This window comes from Rhizopus microsporus (genome assembly GCF_002708625.1).
Source record: "Rhizopus microsporus ATCC 52813 unplaced genomic scaffold scaffold_2, whole genome shotgun sequence".
NCBI classification, from domain to species: Eukaryota; Fungi; Mucoromycota; class Mucoromycetes; order Mucorales; family Rhizopodaceae; genus Rhizopus; species Rhizopus microsporus.
The window spans coordinates 1,372,067-1,390,630 of NW_019671917.1; the positions used below are offsets into that span (position 1 = coordinate 1,372,067).

Sequence of the window (18,564 nt, forward strand, 5' to 3'; positions counted from 1 at the left end):
TCTACTCAATATGCTGCCGTTCCTATTGACGATGGCCCTTTGGTTTCTCCTGAATACACTATCAACCATATGGCAACAACACCCATTTGTCATAAGGTAACGAAACAGAAATACTGGATTGGATAAAAAACTATGCCTTTTTTTCCAGAAGATACAAGTCCCAGTACAATCCTTACTCGCTTGTAATTATCTGATGTTTGCACAAAGCTATACATTCCCGTGATATTGCCATGTCGTCAATGTGTAAAGGGAAATAAGAAAAGAATGTATACTCAGCTTTTCGTCGATCAAAAGCTTCAAGCGCAAAAGAAGGAAATAAACACAGAACAACAACAACAACAAGCAAAATGCATAAAAGTGGCCACCACGCCTCTTCAGACTATTCTCAATGATAACGAAATTATATTAAATACTTTAAGAAAAGGACAGAAGATTGCATCTGACATCTTACTAGATGTCGCTATCATTATAGAACTCATAGTGGAAAATTATTTACAGAGGTAACACTATTAGAGCTTTAGCAAAGGCGGGCCAATGCTGATATGTTCTTATTCTAGTCTAGTGGGGGAAATAAATTAAACATTAATCAAATAATACCCAAAGAAGCACAGCGAGAAGAAATTAATCATATCCTAAGCGTCTCTAAGCCAACATTAAAAAAGGATTTATTATTGCAGCAAGCTAGGCCAGTAAAAGAACGAAGGGAATATGAATTCCTTTCATATCGTCACTTATCATCTGTTTACAGCCATTTCTTTGGTAAAAGATCAAGAACCTCTTCAAGCGAAGAAAGCAGACATTAATGCAACAGTGAATGTTCTGAAAACTGGATTATACAAGATGATTACAAACAACGACCACCCTTCGTTCTCAAGAAAAATGAAGAGGATGCTATAAACAAATTATTTCATGGCTCGATACAATTTGGAAAGTTGATGTCGGACTTTCTCTCGGTGTAGAGAATAGGTCTCCGATACTTTTTTGGGTATTTAGAGTTCTCCTTTATCCCTAAGTAGTTTTTCTTTTCAATAAAGTAAATATGAATTCCTTTTCGAATTTGAATTTGAGCATCCCTGACTTATGGGAAGTGCGCGTATGTATCAGTCTTTGGTTAATAAGATAATATAATATTAAACAAGTTACACTTATAGGAAGTCATCAATAAAGTGTAAATGTAATAAAATAGATAAACAGCAAAATAACTGAATTATTCTCTCTCAGTAAAAATGTCGTCCTTAACTATACCGAGATGGAAGCTAAAGTCCATGAAGCGACAAATAACGAAGCTTGGGGTGCTTCAAGTACTTTAATGCAGGAAATTGCTCAAGGCACCTACAATTAGTAAATATTATTAAACCTATTCATAGTTGCATACTTATTTAAGCATAGTCAATACTTTAATGAAATTATGCCCACAATCTATAAGCGATTCACAGAAAAGGAGGCTAGATATTGGAGACAGATTTATAAGGTACACTTTTTTTTTTTAAAAAAAAAGAGTTATCAACGCTAACCATCACACTTCCAGTCTCTTGTATTACTCGAGTATTTAGTTAAAAATGGTTCAGAACGTGTTGTAGATGACGCTAGATCTCATATATCAATGATAAAAATGATGAAAAACTTCCATTACGTTGATGAGAAAGGAAAAGATCAAGGCATAAATGGTAAGTTTTAAACTATAGTTGGGATATCATGCTCTAATATCTTTGATAAAGTGCGTAATCGAGCCAAAGAATTGGTTGAATTGTTAAACAATACAGATGCTATTAAAGAAGAACGTAAAAAGGCAAAGAAGAACAGAAGTAAGTATACTGGAGTTGGTTCTGATGGTGGAATGATGTTTGCCTCTTCGGGAGGTTACAGTGGTGGAAGTTACAGCAGCAACCCTCGATTTGAAGGCTTTGGCTCAGATAGTGCTCAGAACGACTTTTATGATTCTGATATAACTAAGAAATATGATGAGCCATCATCACCTCCACCTACGCGGGCAACAACAGCTACAACACCTTCATCTGCATCTAGCTCGAGAGCTGAAGCATCACAGTCGAAGACAAAAGTAACCGCAAAGGATCTGTTTGATTTTGATGAACCTACTATGGCTCATAAACAAGCTACGAATGATGATGACTGGGGTGATTTTGCTGCTGGTAACGGAGCTGATGGTAAAGTATTAAAAAAGGGGAATGTTTTTATGGCTGACTTACCTTTTTCTTGTTAAAGATGATTTTGATGACTTCCAAAGTGCCCCTGCTCCACCATCAACCACTGCTACAGTTCATGGTCATGCCTCTACGGCCACTGCTACCACTTCCAACACCACCGCAGCTTCAAAGAAAACCAATGATATCTTTGACTTATTAGGTGATGATAGCTTTACCGCCTCACCTGCACCTCAGCAGCATAGCTCAGGTTTGATGCTGTCACAAGCCATGTCCTATGATACTCTTGCAGCAAACCGTACAATTCCATCAAACACCTTGTCTCCTATTCAACAAACCACGCAGATAAAGAATACCGGAAAAGCCTCTGAAACAGAAAGTAACACATCATCCATCGGTGGCATTTGGTCACAGGCCTCCTCTTTTGTGAGCTTGGACTCATTGGGCAAAAAGTCAGAACCTGCAAAGCCCTCGACAGGTCCTTCTATGAACGCATTAAGAAACTCATCATCTAGTGCAAACTGGGATAACTGGGGTGTAGCAAATTCCTTCAATGTTCAGCAACAACAACCACAACAACCACAACAGCAACAGCAACAGCAAACTAAGCAATCTTCTGCATTTGATGATTTGTTATTTTAGAGCTTTCTTTTTTTATAAAAGTAATTCGTTTGTTTTTCTTATTCTCTGTTCTTTATGTTTCATCTTGGTAATATGTATCTAATTTGCCAGACTTCTTTGGGTCTTGCAGTTCGGTTAGAAGCGATGGATTGACAGCTGTTCCTGAAGAGTGTTCTTTACAGAGGATTTTTTGATACACGTTATATTTATCCTTTACTAGCTTGGCTTCATACGAGATCACTATTACTATACCCATCACAATCAATCCACTCTTGACCTGTTTAACTAATTTGTCGCGTATGTTTCACCGTCAGTCGTGCCTATGACACAATTGTTACTGGGTTACCAAGACGTCATTAGTACTACCTCTTAAATCTTTTGTTGTCCACACCTCATGAAGCATTTACTGACGTATCTTTTAGTATCTTTGAGCTGTAATGGCGATGATTCCTTCAGAACATCTCTTGTATTGCCTGAGAGATCAGTTTTAATACAGAGCCTTACTTCTTCCTTACAAAGCTATGAAGAAAGAACAATTAAATTTCTTTGCTCCTCTTTTTTATAGTAATTTATTAATTGCTATGCTCAAATCTTTGCTGTTGCCTTATCTAAATAGACGCTGTATAAAATACAGGTGTCATAATTTCATATGGAGAGTCAGAAGAAACAGAAGCCAGTAAAATCAAAGTAAGGAATAGGATCTCGATTCAGTATGTCATTAGCATAATTAACATGTACTACAATTAGAAAGAGGTCGACGATAGCGACCAGATAGAAGTGTTTGGGCATACTTATAATAATAAGCCTCTTTTTTTTTATATGTATCTACGTTGGCGTACTTATTACAGTTCACTTTTTATTATATGAGTGAGATAATTATGAGGGCCTATTAATACTATTAATGATACCAAGGACGGTTGTAAATCACATTCTTGACTATCCCTTTCACCAACGGCACGGTTATTTCAGGTACGACATACAATTTCTTTTTCTGGATTAATGGCCGAACCTAAAGCCAAAGCGCAGTCAATTGTTCGAAAGCAGACAATGTCAGCGATAAGCCCCATTATTTATAAAATTGTGGCGAAGTGCGCACATGAGAGCTTGAGCCACCTTATTCCAAAAGCAAAGGCTTAAATAGCTTATATCAATCAATATAAAAGCTACATATATTTTTGCTTGATTTCATTAAGAAATATTGTAAAGCATTATGCATCTTCAAAACACTCTATTTTGGGCAATCGCCATTACTGCATCTACAACTGCTGTAACAGCCCTTGTTCTTCCAAGCCCTTCTGCAATAAAAATACCTATCTTTAGAAAAGGATCAAGATTGGCAAAACGCGATGTTTCGATTATCGAAACTATTACTGACTCTGCCTATTATTATTCTGAAATATCGATCGGAACACCTCCACAGAAATTCGTTGTTACATTAGACACCGGAAGGTACACACATGTCATTTCATCTTTATAAAAGCTAACTGATTTATATTAGTGCAGATCTCTGGGTTACTTCGGCAAGCTGTAAATCAAGTAGTTGTCCAACTCACGGATTTAATGAAAGTTTGTCTTCAAGCTATGTATCTATAGAGAATGATGCCAGTGTTCTTAAATATGGCACTCCTCCCACTTACAATTACGCAAATGGAAGCTATGCCTATGAAACAGTATCATTTGGCAATATCACTGTTGAACATCAGAAATTTGCTCTCATGCATAACATCTCTGCCAACATGCTTAATGCGCTGATGCCTGATGAGCCGGATATCTCTGGTATACTTGGACTTGGCTTCCCTAACGGAACTAATAGCCGTAAGCAAACATACAACCCTCTTGTAACCAACATGGCTGAACAAAGACTAATTCCTGAACCTATCTTCTCTTGGGCCTATGGTCCAGGCTTTGCCGTACCTGGCGATAAAGGCGAAATGGTTCTTGGAGCAATTGATTCTACAAAGCACACAGGTGATATCCAATATGTTCCTGTAGTCCCTTTTAATAGCACTCTTGGATACACCCACTGGCAATCCTACGGCCAGTTCCTTGCTGTTGCTGATAACGGAACAGAGCAAGTCCATACAAGCTTGTTAAATGACACAAGTTACCCTCTTGCTATCTTTGACACTGGTGCACCATTCACTGAATTACCTCTTGAATATGCACAAGCCATCTTTGCAGGCCTCACAGGCTCAAACAATTTCACAGCAGTAGTACCTGATAGTCCTTTATGGGACATTGACTGTAGCTATCTCAACACCACTAAACGAATTCAGCTCGGATTATCTCATTCTCTTGACGAAACAGCCAAAGATTCTTCGCCTCTCATCCTTGATATGCCAGCCTCCGAAATGATTATTCCTCTAGACTCTCTAGATGGTAAAAGAGCAACCAAGTGTGCCTGGGGTATTCGAGCCAACAAAGATTTGCATTTCTTGCTGATTGGTCAAACATTTTTACACAATATGTACCTTGTATTTGATATTGGAAAGGCTCAAACAGGGTTTGCTCCACTGGTTGGTACAACTACTAAAGTGTCTGTATAATAGATCATTTTGTATAATAAATAAAGGAATATGTATTTAGTGTTCGTACTATACAAAAATTTAGTGCTTTGTCGATCCGGCCATGTGATAATACTCTGCTGTTGAGCAGCGTCTTATTTGATGGTTGGTTGTATCTAAACCAATTGCAGCAGTGAACGCGCCTTTTCTCCCAGGATCTAGAAACATGGGCTAGTAAGTTTTCTTTACTTCTTCCAAGTCAAAATCTCCAAGCTTTAAATCAGTGTTTGCTGTTAAAGAGGCATCTTTTGTTGTTCTTTTGCTGAATACAAAATAAACTGAAAACCCATCAGACTTGATAGTATTTTCAAACGTAATTTTGTTGTTCTGATTCGGAAGCAAGTCGTCAACGCTATTCAAACAAACAAAGAAAGTTACTAAGTATTGTACAAGTAAGCAATCTACAGACAAGTTTTTACCTATTGATTCTTAATTTTTTGAGATTAAAAACTCTATAGAACATTCGTAGTTGATCGCTATATCCCTTTGGTAGAGTTTCTTTAACAAAGGCAGGCAAAGAATTTGCACTGATATTGATGAATTGCCAGCGCAACGATGGATTTGGTAACACAGAAAAAAGCCTAGGCAGAGGCAGTCTTCTAACATCATAAGCATGGTGCCCTTTATGTTCTGCTTCATATGTCAATGGTATATACAAGATACAAGGCAAAAAATCACTTAGAGACGTAGACAATTCCTTTAGTGCTACTTGTGTGGTTATAAGCTGCTGCAATGACAGGCAAGCCTCATCAACTGCTGTTTTTATTTCCTGAGTGAAAGTAGCATCTTGCGGCTATTTGAGCTCTCCTTTGCAAACAGAATGATAACAATAGTCATAATCTATTTTCTTCACGCCTTGGTACGCCATTGACTATATATCATGAATTATTTACATATTCTAGTAGAATATTTCACATAAAAAATGGAGCTTACCACGAAATTGTTTTGAATAAGATACGAAAGGTATTTAAGCAATCTTGCTTCAAATTTCTCGACTATGCAGTTTGTATATGGGGTTGCTAGTTGTACACATGCCTCTGAAAGGCATTGGCTAACTCCACTCGCAAGTTTTTGGTATATATGATACTTCTATGACTTTGTCTAAACAATATTTCAGCTTTCAAGTAAGCCTTCTGGAAGCGCAGCACTGTCTGTCACCCACTTATCCATAACTAATTGACATATTGAATACCAAAAATTTTGTTTAAAGATATGATTCGAATGGATTTTTAAGTTCAGTGTGTACTGGTTCATAAAAAGCTGAGCTCTGAAAACTACTTAACGCATGTCTTTACATGCAGAGACGGCCCTAGACTTCAAGACACTCTGGTAGAAACTGTGAACACATTGATCAAACGGTAGCTTTCTTGTGGATGTTTTAAATTGTTGTCCCAAATTTCGACTAAAAACCTCGTTTTCTGACAACATATGATTAGGGCAATCTGGAGAGCGTGCTGATTTGTGGCCAGTTTATTTATAACTAGTGCAAATAACTGATGAAGAACATTTTGCCGTTTTTTGTCTTTTGGTTTTTTGCTTTTCTTGCTTCACACCTGAGCTTTGTTTTCTTTTTCTCCCAACGGACGTTCCAACTTTAATAAGAGATGTATATATATTAAGTTTCGCATATTACATTTTGGTACGAAACCAAATAATGTGTGACTATATTATACTTTGTCTCTTTATTTTATGGCATAAAAACTAAGGCCAGCCACTTCTTTGAGTCTTGTGTAGAAAGGTGTAGATTTGCATAGAAATGTTTAATTTTGTGTAGACTTATGTAGAAACCTTTAGCTTTTTAGTAGAAGGCTTTAATTTCGGACTAAAATTTCCTATTGCGCGGAGGTGTTCAAAATAACCATATACATACAATTTTCAAAGGCTTGCTTTGTTCTCCAATCAAAATGATACTTTACGCGTTCAATTCGCTTACAATTAAGGGGACATATTCATATTTTACTAATCTCACTGCTTACTACGCTCATTAACCTACCTAGTTCGGCATATACAGCCATCGAGCAACCACTCCTAATGGTTCAAGCTCTTTAAATATGCGACCTGTAAAGTTTGTCCTCCTTTTGTCCAACCACTAGTAAAGAACTTTTAAGTCTGTGTCTTCGGATAATCTCGTCGAATCATGTGCCGACCTTGACTACATGGCCATTCATTCTGCCGATCTTTGCTCTGTATTGATCTCGTCTCTGGCTACAGAAAGACTTCGTTGTAGCCGCTGATGTCTTGGTTGACAAAGTAGCTGCACTCCTCTTTCTTCCCCTGTAACAAGATAAGCTATACCTTCACTCGTTCACTACCGTGCCTAATTGTCTTTTTTCTTTGTCTGTAAAAGGCTGTCATCTATTGACTTGATTGAGATGAAAAGTGGTGCCTTTCTTTTTAGCCATCCTGCATCAGATGCGATCGTTCAATTAACTCATAGCACTTTTGTGATAGCATATATGTGACAATATAAGGGCAGATGATCTCTATTATTTGTAAAAAGTTATAGATTTGTGTTATCCTGCTTCCTTTATTTTTTTTTGTGATTGTGACACCATGTTAATGCTATGTAGCATGGATGATACTCATGTGTGCAGCATAAAGTAGCATCAAACAGGTATCAACTTGATTCCATTCCGCGTTTGTCTAAACAAAAAGCTGGGCTCAAAAGTACAACGGAAATGTTGCTGCTATGGTAATATTGTCAATATTTAAATATTAATATTACACAAGATCAAATGAAACCCTTGAGTTCAGGAGATAGAGTAAAGTACTCTTTATTGTTCTTTTTGCAGTAGAGGCCAATGATAGTAACCAAGCAACAAATAGATTGGCATAAAATAAAATGATAAAGGCAATAAGGTCGATTTATAAGATTTTCCTTCGAAGGTAAAAAAGCCCGGTTTTGTAAGACATTGATCTTTGTCGTTTGTACTACATTTATAAGCAAGAAACAAACGGCTCCTTTCACCTGTATCTATCATTAGAAAACCTCCTTTTTATAACCAAACAGCCCGCCTACTATATTGAATCGTTTCTTTCCCCTAAATAAACCTCCCCTTTCTCCCTCTCTTTCTCTCTCTTTCTTTCTTTCTTCACTGTCTTTCTCTCTTACCCCCTTCCTCTTTTCTTTACTTTTTGCTTTATAACAAAAATTTAGTATTCATTTTTATTTTATACCCTTTTTCTCTTCTTTTATTAACTACCCCCTTCCACTCTTTTTTAAATACACATGTCTTTAACATACGGCCAAGATGAAGTTAGCCACTTACGATCACAAAACGATCAGCTTTGGAAGATCATTGAAAAGCAGAGAGTCATGATCCAAAACCTTCAAAAAGAGAATGCTCGACTTTCAGCTGATCGTGATGGTCTTTTGGATAAAGTCAACTCGCTTGAAAAAGAAATGATTCGTAAGCAGCGAGTAACCTCTTTACTCATTTCACCTCAGACATTAAAGGAGATTGCTGAGGCCGACGATGCCTCTGTTGCAACACCAAGTGAAACATCACCTGTTGAATTGCCTCCCTTGAGCCCGATGCCACCGCCACGGTCGCCTTATCGACCGCTAAAGGAACGAGTCGATGCCGTTTTCTTGCAGAATGAGCCTGAAGACATCATACATGGTCGATCTTCACCTGGCTCGCCTGCTCCTGGTCCTCATTCACCAACACAGGTTATCCGTAAGGACAGTGCACCTCTGCCCAGCAACAATAAGATCATTGTTCCTACACCCAGCAAGTCCTCTTCGTCCCTGGACAGACGTCAGCACCAGAGAGAATCTATGATGCCACCTGCTCGAGCTGCCCTGGAACATGATCCAACCATGAGAGCAGCCTCTCCTCCTCCTGCTACTCCTTCTATTCGAACAACTCGTTCGAAACGTGAGAGTGCAGTGCTACATCGTGCTAATAGTGATATCCAACAGTCAATGAAAAACATGTCAACTCCCAACTTGCCCACCTACGAAAAACCAGATGATGAACCTAAACAGGACAACACCTCATTTATGAGAAATATGGCCAATATTCATATCAAGCTTGTGGGGTCCAATATCAAGCCAAATGATAAAGGCAAGGAAGTGATTTCATTTATCATTGCGATTGGATCACTTGGACACCAAGACGAATTTGAAGAAAAATGGAGAGTTGAAAAACTATACTCTGACTTTTTAACGCTTGATTCCAAGCTAAAGGCGCAGCGTAGCAATCGATCAGCAACAGCAAGAATAGGCAAGTTACCCGATAAGGCGTTATTTTCAAATAATGCGCCCAGTAAAGTAGATCAACGAAAGGTAAGGAAAAAAAAAATACAACCAAAGCCTCAGTAGCCAGAAACTCATTCACTATGTTGAATATAGATTGCTTTGGAGCAATATTTACAGCATATTGTGGCCTTACCTCTAGAAAATACCTCACATCTGTGCGAATTTTTAAGCACTAATATTGTAGATACCGTAAAGCATCAAATACCAGGACACAAAGAAGGATATCTAACCAAGAGAGGCAAGAACTTTGGCGGCTGGAAGACTCGTTATTTTGTATTGAATGATAACGTACTTGAATATTATGAATCTGTAAGTTGTCCTTTTTATCGTTTCTCCCTTAATCTAACCCTGTTGTCTACAGAAAGAAGGAAATCAGTTAGGTTCGATTCGATTGACAAATGCTCAAATCGGCCGTCAGATGCCAGGGACCACACCAGCAGCAGAAGAATACAACAACATCTATCGACACGCATTTTTAATTGTCGAGCAAAGAAAAACAGGTTCCTCTCATTTTGTCCGACACATCCTCTGCGCCAACTCGGATGATGACCGTGACGAATGGGTCCAGGCGTTGACACAAAACATACAACTCGAGGATAATTTCAAACCACACAAGAAAAAATCTTCAGAGAAGCCTAGAAAGCTATCAAAAGGAGAGATCAGAACAGTCTCGGCTCAACCGATGAGCCAAGTCAAGTTGGATAATGCAGCAGACATGGAGAAGTTCAACGCAGTTGTTCCTGCTGTCAATGTTCATCCAGAGGAAAATGGTGGATTGAATATCCCTAATCAACCTACGCCTTCTATTTCCAGTGAGAGTTCCGACTCCCTTCCGACAACGTGGGGGAGTATGACAGACATGCCCAGGCCTAGTCTTGATCATAGTAGAACTCTACATGCACCTCGACCTCCAATTGTTCGTCGCAGTTCAATGGGTAACCTGATAACGGAAGGAAAGAAGCAGGAACACCATTCCTCGCGTCCTCAGAGAGCTGCTTCCCCAACGATCATTACAACAGTTGCATCAGATGATGTGGATAATGAAAAGAAAGCACGAAACAAGGCTCATCGAATGACGTTTTGGGGCAAAAAGATGTTTAGTAGTAACAGTAATAGCAGTGCTGATCAACAACAACTGTTACGATCCTCTTCATCTACGACAACCAACAACGGAGAATCCGACATGAAGCTTAGTCAGAGCAACAGTTCTTCCACTAGCAATTCCTCATCTGGCTTCCGTGGCTTCTTATCACGCTCGTCACATGAACAAGCCGAACGACAAAAATCTAAGCAACAAGAGGAAGCAAAGTCTGCCAAGCAGGTATTTGGTGTGCCTTTGGATGTAGCTGTACGTATATCAAGAATCAATGAGGGTTATGAGCTGCCTGCTATTGTATACCGCTGTATCGAGTATTTGGATGCTATGAATGCTGTTATGGAAGAAGGCCTTTATCGTTTAAGCGGTAGTAACGCCACTATGAAGGCTCTCAAGGAGAGATTTAACCAAGAAGGTGATGTTAACTTACTGGCTTCAAAGAATGAATATGATGTACATGTTGTCGCAGGTTTACTAAAGATGTGGTTACGTGAACTTCCAACGAGTGTATTGACAAGAGAGCATCGAACAGAATTCTTACATGTCATCGGTAAGACAATAAAATAATACGAACCAACATAACATTAACACGTTATCTACATAGATTTACTGGACCGCAAAGACCGAGTCAATGAACTGGGTCGTCTAGTCTCTCTTCTTCCACTATCCAACTACACCCTTCTTCGAGCACTTACAGCGCACTTGATACGAGTGGTGCAGCATTCTGATGTAAACAAGATGACAATGCGCAATGTGAGTATTGTATTTTCACCCACACTTGGTATCCCGCCTACCATTTTCAACCTATTCATGAGCGAATTTGAATACATCTTTTGGACAACTGAGAATGGTGATGCAGCACCAAGAATGATTGAAGACGAAGAGGAGGAAGCTAAGAAGCCTGCGCCTGCTCTAAGTCGGAAGACAACACTTCGTCTAGTGAGAGAAGAGCATGGACGTAGCAATCGTAATAGTGTAAATTATATGGATGGAGCACCCAATGCGATTGTAGATTTAGAAAAGAATATGGATGGTAAGTGTATATGTAATTATACGGCCAATGTTACTAATATGCAAGTAGGTCCACCTGTTCTTGATGAAGATGAAGAAGTGGATGATTTGACTATATATGATACGAGTGATCAAAGAATATAACCTTAAACAGCTTTAATAATAATAGTAGCATATTTATAATAATATTAATAGTAGTAGTAGTAATAATAATAATAAATCAATAACAATTACACTTTAATTGACTACCAATCCTTTCTTTATTATTAAAAAGGCAATCAATTCTGTCTTTTTGAGAGATACATAAAACAAATGTGGTCAGCACTTATAACTAACACGTAACTGAAAAGGCTGTTTTTGTTGTTTCATTTTGCTGTCTGAAATTATCATTTTTTTTATCAGCGTGCAAATACTTTGTGAATAAAGTGTAAGCAACTCATTGAACTTAATGTGCTTCCTTTGGACGGATTGAAGATTGTCCTTTCATTAAATGAGATTTGTACTGTTCTTCTTTGTCTAAGCTATAATAGACACTGGTTTAATTATGCAGGTTTGTTGAAGCCTTGCATGTCAGTATTCGAGAAAGCACCGGCCTTGTCTTGCATTGCTGCTAAACAGCAAACATTATACATATAGTCTATTTTATACTCTTACCAAATGATAATATTAGTAGCACTAGCTAATACTCCCTTTATACTAAAAGCATTATCCAGGTCACCATTACCATTGTTATAAGGACCGAGAGATACCTTTTGTGCCATAGCCTAACCACAATAGTTTGCCATTCATATTTATCAAGTGTCAACACAGCAATCACTTTAAAAGTTGTTTTTCTTATTAGCATGAGCAAGGGGAGGGGAGAGAGGAGGGGACCCCTTTTGACCCCTCTTTTGCTTTTTTTTTCATATTTTGTAACATTTTTTGCTCTAAAAAAATACCTCGACCTTAAAGATAAAATGCAACGTTGTGGAAGCCTTTAAAGGAAATTTGAAAGCCTCTTGAATATTTGTTACGTATTTTCACTTTATGTATTAAAATAGCTCAAACAAGATCATCCATAGCATGCACCTTCTTTTGTGGGCATATAGGTTATTTCTAGCCAATCATACAACTTTGTTTTCCGAGATTGCCTCTGAAAAGGGAAACAATTCGTGTTACTCTATTGCCATAGAAGGTGACATCCTAACAAGCGTGCATCTCACAGGTTGATGTGTTCAAATCATCATTTATAGTGCCTTTTTATATGTGCTCTTGATCTCTTTGACATGTTTATAAACACAGATTAATGTAATCGATACATTCTCTTCCACACACTCTCTCTTTGGACTCTTTGTTCACTTTGTTCTCTTTATTCCCCTTCTTGATGCTTTCTACCAGTTCCCCTTCCCCTTGTTTTCTTTCTTTTCCTATTCAATTTTTTTTAATAATGCACTAAATTTAGTGCTTTCTAAAGAATTATCAAAAGTCGATCATGCATAAATATAAATATACATTTGTATGTGTGCGTCTATAATGATTTTCCCCCTTTTTATATTCTTTCCTTCTTTATTTCTTGATTTTTCTCTCTTTCTCTTTCTCTTTTTCTTTTCTTTTGTACATATAAAGATAATAAACCTTGTATATACAAATATATATATATATATACACATACATAGTCAACTATATACATATATATGCTGTATACCATATATATACAATAAAAAAAGGATTAAATAAATATATATACATATACATATACACTCAATATGGGCTCAGAAGACAATGTTATACGGTTTGCTATTGGTGTATTTGTCTCTTTAGGTAGAGTAGTGAAGAATGTTTTATATATAATGACTAACAAGTTTATAAGGCGCATCATTTATGGATGCACTTGGATTAAATATATTAAAACTGGATCATGTTAAAGAAGCAAGTAGAGAAAAGCAACGTGGAGACTGTAGTAGACCACTATGGCATATTGGTCTATACACCTATATTGCGAGTCAATTGATAGGCAGTACTATTGCACTTAGTAAAGAGAAGAAAAAAAAAATCCAAAAAAAAAGTGAGAAGAACTGACGATGATTACGTCTAGACTATCTAAAAACTCAGTGGGTTGCACCTCTTGGTAGTGTTGCACTCATATTCAACTTTATATTTGCCAAAATACTTGTTGGTACCAACATCACACGGAAGGATGTTCTTGGTACGTTTGTAGTTGTAGCATCTGTTATATGGATCGTTGTCTTTGGAGGCATGTACAATGGAGAAGACCGTAAGTTACATATGTCTTTAAGGGATATTTATTTATACAATATAAAAAAGCCGAAGAATCCATTTCGTTAGATAGCCTTAAAATTTTATTTGTTCGACCCATATTTATCATTTACTTCAGTGTATTAAATATCACCACCTTTGGCGGTCTATTTTTTTCGATTTGGTCAAATTGGGAAATTGCAGATACGTCAAGAAGACTGCATTTGTTTGCAAACATGAATCAGAGAAAAATGAAGCACATCGTCGGCTTGATGTTTAGCGTCGAAGGTGGATTATTAGCAAGCGAAACTCTATTATTAGCAAAAAGCGGGTAGCAGGAAACAGTATATGCTGATTATGCCGTTTCATTCTAATTATATCTTTAGAGTCAAGCTGTTCACTCTCTCACTTCAATCTCAAGTCAATCAATTTAATGATAATACAAGTCGCTTTATTATATTGGCACTTATTATCACAGCTGTCATGCAGGTCAGGGGGGAAGCATGTGTGTACGAAATGCACTGAAAGGAATCTAATTTATGCATATAGGTCTATTGCCTGAACACAGCTCTCAAACTTTACTCTTCGGTCGTGGTCGTTCCTGTGTTTTATGGTACCTATACTGCCTTGGGGTTGGTGAATACTATCATCTATCTGGATGAGGTCGGTAACTATCCTCCTTGGGCCATTATCCTTGTCTTTGTAGGTATCGCTGTATTGATCTATGGCGTGGCCTTGCTAAGTTCAAAGTCGGATCCAGCACATATGCCAGAAGAAGAAGAGGAGATGCAAGATATACCAAGTGCAGATACAACTAAAGAACATTGGATATCTGCAAAAGAGGAAAAACTACAAGATAACAAGAGCCTGACGACGAGCACGAGTAGTAGCAGTAGTCATGACAATAATACAACAACAACTCCTGCTGCAGCTGCAACTTATCCAATCGAAAGAGAACAGCAACCAAAGTCTGTGTTACGGTTTCTCAAGAAAATCAGGTATCTATTCACAAGGACTGCTTTACCGAGAAGAGAGATGAACACATTCATTAGTTTACACAGTCAAACGACAGGAGACAATAATACCATTCCACTTGTTATAAAATAAAATATCATTTATTTAATAAACTTGACAACCGTTATAGAAGTTCGAATTGCCAAGGTACTCTTGTATGCTTTTATGTTCCAAATGACTAAATATTCTCTCAAAGTGCGGCATAAATTCTCTTTTAGGCACGTATAGATTAAACTCAAGATCTGCAAATACGGCGAATTCATGCTCGTGAATTTCTTTTGAGTCAACATTCAGTTCATCATCCATAGCTTCTAACAATGGCTTGAACCATGTGCCTTTTGCTTCATTCACCTTGGTTGCTAAAAATAAACAACAAGCGGCAATCAATTTACGGTTCTTTTTCGTCACCACATTCTATTATCATGAATGAGTACTATATACATATATTAGTGTGTGTCTAGAAATACCTTGATAACAAGCTTTTCAAAGTAAACATAAGCATGTGCCACACTAGATATTTCCAAGTCCAGTTGTTTTCCAATTTCTAATAAATGAAGTTTAATGGCCCTAATCTTACTTAGTGTAAGCTCAACAGGTATCTCTGGATGATTTAGTCTAAACTGTTCGTTCATTTCTCTCTTCATATCTGATGGTCTCATACCGTTAGCCAAAGATCCCTATTAAAAAATAAATAGACTATGTGTTAACTCATAAATTAAAGTTTTCACTAAAACTTCTAATGATACTATACCAAAGAGCCTGGATCAAGGCCGTATTGTCCATAGCTATCATCATCAAGGAAGAATGGGTCATATGCTGTCTCGTTATTCACACTGTCTTCCTCACTAAGAATTACGTGAATAACTCATGTCTTTTATGGCTACAACTTACAGTAAAGAACCAGCTGGAGTAAGGAAGTGAGCATAAGATTGAGCTTTTCGATGTCGGTAAGAATCATAACTTTCCAACTGTTGTTGGCTATAGATAACATGTAAGTATATGTTGTCTACTTGAGCTCATAATAACTTACACATAGCCCTTGTTGGCAGACATCTCGGTCTTCTTTTTACTTGTCGATTGACGAAGCTTATCCGTATAATAACGGAATACAGACATAAATGACATGCTTCCTGCTGTGTGCTACAGAATACGGTAAGTCTCCATGGTACACAGCATTACCCGTCAGCCTTACATCTTTGTTGGTCTTTTTCTTTATTTTTTCAGAAGCAATCGGTCTTTCGCTGTCCTCTCTCGTCAGTTTATGGTGATGAATCTCACCACTGCTGGTACTGTCTAAAGTTAGATTACTGCTATGATCCGAAGGTGAGCGCTTAGGCTGCTGTTTTCCTTTAGGTGTCATAATGGGTTGAGTAACGGCTGTATAAGTTCGGTCTTGAGTATCAGAAGGTAAGGCGCTTTCATCTTCTCCTGAAAAACTACTATCTGTTGAATGCAAAGAAGCAGCTAGAACCATAAGGGGTGAGTTTTTTCGTTTCAATCAAGTTCTTTTAGTTTACCTCCAAAAGAAGTTTCATTAACATAATGAATATCTTCTGTTGTTGGTGTAGTATTGTTGGCATAAAACGATAACTTTCGTATAGACGGCTCATCAGGTGGTTTTTCACTTTCATTTCCGAGTGAGATATTAGATAAAAAGGTGAAGGCAGCTGGTCTTGAGTTATTCCGCCTAGATTTACGACTTTTAGTCGTGCCCATTGGCGTCTATGAATAGATGATTGCAGAGGTGAAGAAGATCTTCGTGCAAGCAAATCTCTCTCTACTTGTGTAATTATGGGCTTTTCGCTTTTTTATTATTTAATTCTTCTTGTCGAATTAAACGCTTTTTCTTGTTCTTTTTTCTTTTTTAACGGAATGAACGCTTAAAAGAAAGAAGAAGAAGGAAAAAAATTATACACAATGGGGGAAGGCTTTTTTTTTGCTGTGAAGAAAAAGAGAAAAAGTTTAAAAACTGCGATTTCATTTAAGCACTCACTTAAATCACCCCCAGAATTTTTTGATTGGATAGGATAATGATGACATTAGTTAGGTCTTTTTTGGGACCAGAAAAAAAAATACTTGCGAGTGCCGAGGCCAAACGGATGGCATTATAGTGTTGGTTCAAGCACCCAAAGCAGTAGGTCTTGTGTTGATGTTGTAGCCAGTCTGTACATATCTGACCAATATTGACCGAATATTCAACGCAGTATTCACATCTCTATTCCAAACATTTGAGCAAAAACTAATAATAGTGACATACGGCGAGTATGTTTTAAAAAAGGCTTACCAAATTACCACCACCATTACCAGCTAGGCACTGCCTACAAAGTTTTAACGGGTAGATGATGGGTGTAAAGGCCATTTATATATTTAGTGACATGTTCGTTATAGACGCATAAAAGAAGTATGAATGAGCTATTATATTGTTACCTGTTTAGGTTTTAGTTTGGCACGCGCTGAACTGACATAAGGCTTGTTCATGGCCATTTACTTCACCAAGGCATTCTCTGCTTGCATTCTTTTTATGAGGCAGTCGTTTCTTCTTTTTTCTAGAACAAAACCATATAAGACGGTAAATACTCAAAAAAACATAAAGTAAAAACAAAAGGTTATATATTATTAACGTAAAATCAACACAATTATAACCGCGTTCTAGTACTGGTATAGAGTCTAGCTCTGTTTGACAATGGCTACAAATTTTGTTCTCATCAACTAGGATAACAACAGCTTTCTTCGAAAGATGGCGGCGCAGTTTCTGTTACTGTATGCTTAGTATGATCTGTTTTTTATAACCGTAACTTGTATTCTATCTAAAGTTATCTTGGAAGGGCTTGGCGTGAAGTACTTCTTTGAATATGGTAAGCTAGCATCACCATAAGCAAAAGCATGCCTGTTTGTGGAAGAAATGGGCTGAAATCCAGCGGTCCTGCGATTCTGTTGCTTCAACCTACATCTTTCTTTTTTTAAACTCGCATGGCATAGTTTGAAAGGCTCATGATGTATTGTTTTACCAGTCATTACATTGGTTATGTTATCCAAAGTTTGTTTTCGATTGCCGTATGTATAGTCTTTAAGCTCACGATGATGAAAGGCTCTCATGAAGCTAAATACACTATACATGGTGGTTTGGAAATGCAAAAAATTAGAAAAAGCGTAGTACGAGTAAATTTTGGTGCTTCCAAATGACAGTAGCAAAAGACTACTTAATAAGAATATAAGCTTTTCCATCCTTTTTCTCTCCATCAGTTTTTACTGCTGTTAACTGATATAAAATTATATACATTAATTTATCAATGTTTAAGTATGTATTATCCTATAATTATCAAAGGCAATTTACTAATAAAAATAAAAGCTATCTATAAAAAGCACACAAAAGTCTCTGTTTCTAGTTTCTAATACTAGGAGTAAATGTCTAAACTCCAGAAGGAGAACCGTGTTCGATACGGTGACAAAATGCTTGAGGTCTGCCACATACACGAAGGATGCCATTGGCGATCTTGAAAATATTTTTTGAAGCGTTTATATCCCGTTGCCAAAGCAATCCACATCCTGTGCAGGATTGGATGCCGTGGAAGTTTACAAAAGCAGATGTGAACGCCA

The 18,564-nt window shown here is 37.5% G+C and overlaps 5 protein-coding genes across 5 annotated transcripts; 4 read left to right on the plus strand and 1 right to left on the minus strand.

The window, feature by feature from the left end:
• Positions 1 to 1,219: 1,219 nt before the first annotated feature.
• Positions 1,220 to 1,678, plus strand: RHIMIDRAFT_198287 (uncharacterized protein; the record flags this gene model as incomplete). Its single annotated transcript, XM_023606273.1, has 3 exons — positions 1,220 to 1,341; positions 1,390 to 1,471; positions 1,529 to 1,678. Coding segments are annotated over 3 exons (354 nt in total), but the record flags the coding sequence as incomplete, so codon positions are not given.
• Positions 1,679 to 3,966: 2,288 nt separating this feature from the next.
• On the plus strand, positions 3,967 to 5,375 carry RHIMIDRAFT_289230 (acid protease). The gene is made up of 2 exons (XM_023613623.1): positions 3,967 to 4,232; positions 4,282 to 5,375. The coding sequence occupies exons 1-2, from the start codon at positions 3,994 to 3,996 to the stop codon at positions 5,327 to 5,329; spliced, it is 1,287 nt and encodes a 428-aa protein (XP_023470131.1). The 5' UTR covers positions 3,967 to 3,993; the 3' UTR covers positions 5,330 to 5,375.
• A 3,039-nt stretch (positions 5,376 to 8,414) lies between these two features.
• Positions 8,415 to 11,931, plus strand: RHIMIDRAFT_222902 (RhoGAP-domain-containing protein). The gene is made up of 5 exons (XM_023607468.1): positions 8,415 to 9,638; positions 9,705 to 9,920; positions 9,973 to 11,257; positions 11,312 to 11,740; positions 11,789 to 11,931. The coding sequence occupies exons 1-5, from the start codon at positions 8,577 to 8,579 to the stop codon at positions 11,860 to 11,862; spliced, it is 3,066 nt and encodes a 1,021-aa protein (XP_023470132.1). The 5' UTR covers positions 8,415 to 8,576; the 3' UTR covers positions 11,863 to 11,931.
• Positions 11,932 to 13,279: 1,348 nt separating this feature from the next.
• RHIMIDRAFT_61798 (uncharacterized protein) lies at positions 13,280 to 15,261 on the plus strand. The gene is made up of 8 exons (XM_023615471.1): positions 13,280 to 13,518; positions 13,568 to 13,729; positions 13,793 to 13,972; positions 14,029 to 14,284; positions 14,340 to 14,442; positions 14,503 to 14,951; positions 15,006 to 15,114; positions 15,164 to 15,261. The coding sequence occupies exons 1-7, from the start codon at positions 13,464 to 13,466 to the stop codon at positions 15,058 to 15,060; spliced, it is 1,260 nt and encodes a 419-aa protein (XP_023470133.1). The 5' UTR covers positions 13,280 to 13,463; the 3' UTR covers positions 15,061 to 15,114; positions 15,164 to 15,261.
• RHIMIDRAFT_234020 (cyclin-like protein) lies at positions 15,073 to 16,683 on the minus strand (the record flags this gene model as incomplete). The annotated part of the gene is made up of 7 exons (XM_023608077.1): positions 15,073 to 15,381; positions 15,435 to 15,644; positions 15,719 to 15,812; positions 15,859 to 15,945; positions 15,998 to 16,107; positions 16,160 to 16,431; positions 16,485 to 16,683. The coding sequence occupies 7 exons, from the start codon at positions 16,681 to 16,683 to the stop codon at positions 15,073 to 15,075; spliced, it is 1,281 nt and encodes a 426-aa protein (XP_023470134.1).
• Between the last annotated feature and the right edge of the window lie 1,881 nt (positions 16,684 to 18,564).

Excerpts from the sequence above, each read along its gene's own strand:
- RHIMIDRAFT_289230 (XM_023613623.1), top strand. The coding sequence starts at position 3,994 with ATGCATCTTCAAAACACTCTATTTTGGGCAATCGCCATTACTGCATCT. Across the intron at positions 4,233-4,281 it reads GTTACATTAGACACCGGAAG|TGCAGATCTCTGGGTTACTT; the intron begins GTACACACATGT and ends GATTTATATTAG.
- RHIMIDRAFT_222902 (XM_023607468.1), top strand. The coding sequence starts at position 8,577 with ATGTCTTTAACATACGGCCAAGATGAAGTTAGCCACTTACGATCACAA. Across the intron at positions 9,639-9,704 it reads GTAAAGTAGATCAACGAAAG|ATTGCTTTGGAGCAATATTT; the intron begins GTAAGGAAAAAA and ends TGTTGAATATAG. Across the intron at positions 11,741-11,788 it reads TTTAGAAAAGAATATGGATG|GTCCACCTGTTCTTGATGAA; the intron begins GTAAGTGTATAT and ends ATATGCAAGTAG.
- RHIMIDRAFT_61798 (XM_023615471.1), top strand. The coding sequence starts at position 13,464 with ATGGGCTCAGAAGACAATGTTATACGGTTTGCTATTGGTGTATTTGTC. Across the intron at positions 13,730-13,792 it reads AGGCAGTACTATTGCACTTA|ACTATCTAAAAACTCAGTGG; the intron begins GTAAAGAGAAGA and ends GATTACGTCTAG. Across the intron at positions 14,952-15,005 it reads CGGTTTCTCAAGAAAATCAG|TTTACACAGTCAAACGACAG; the intron begins GTATCTATTCAC and ends CACATTCATTAG.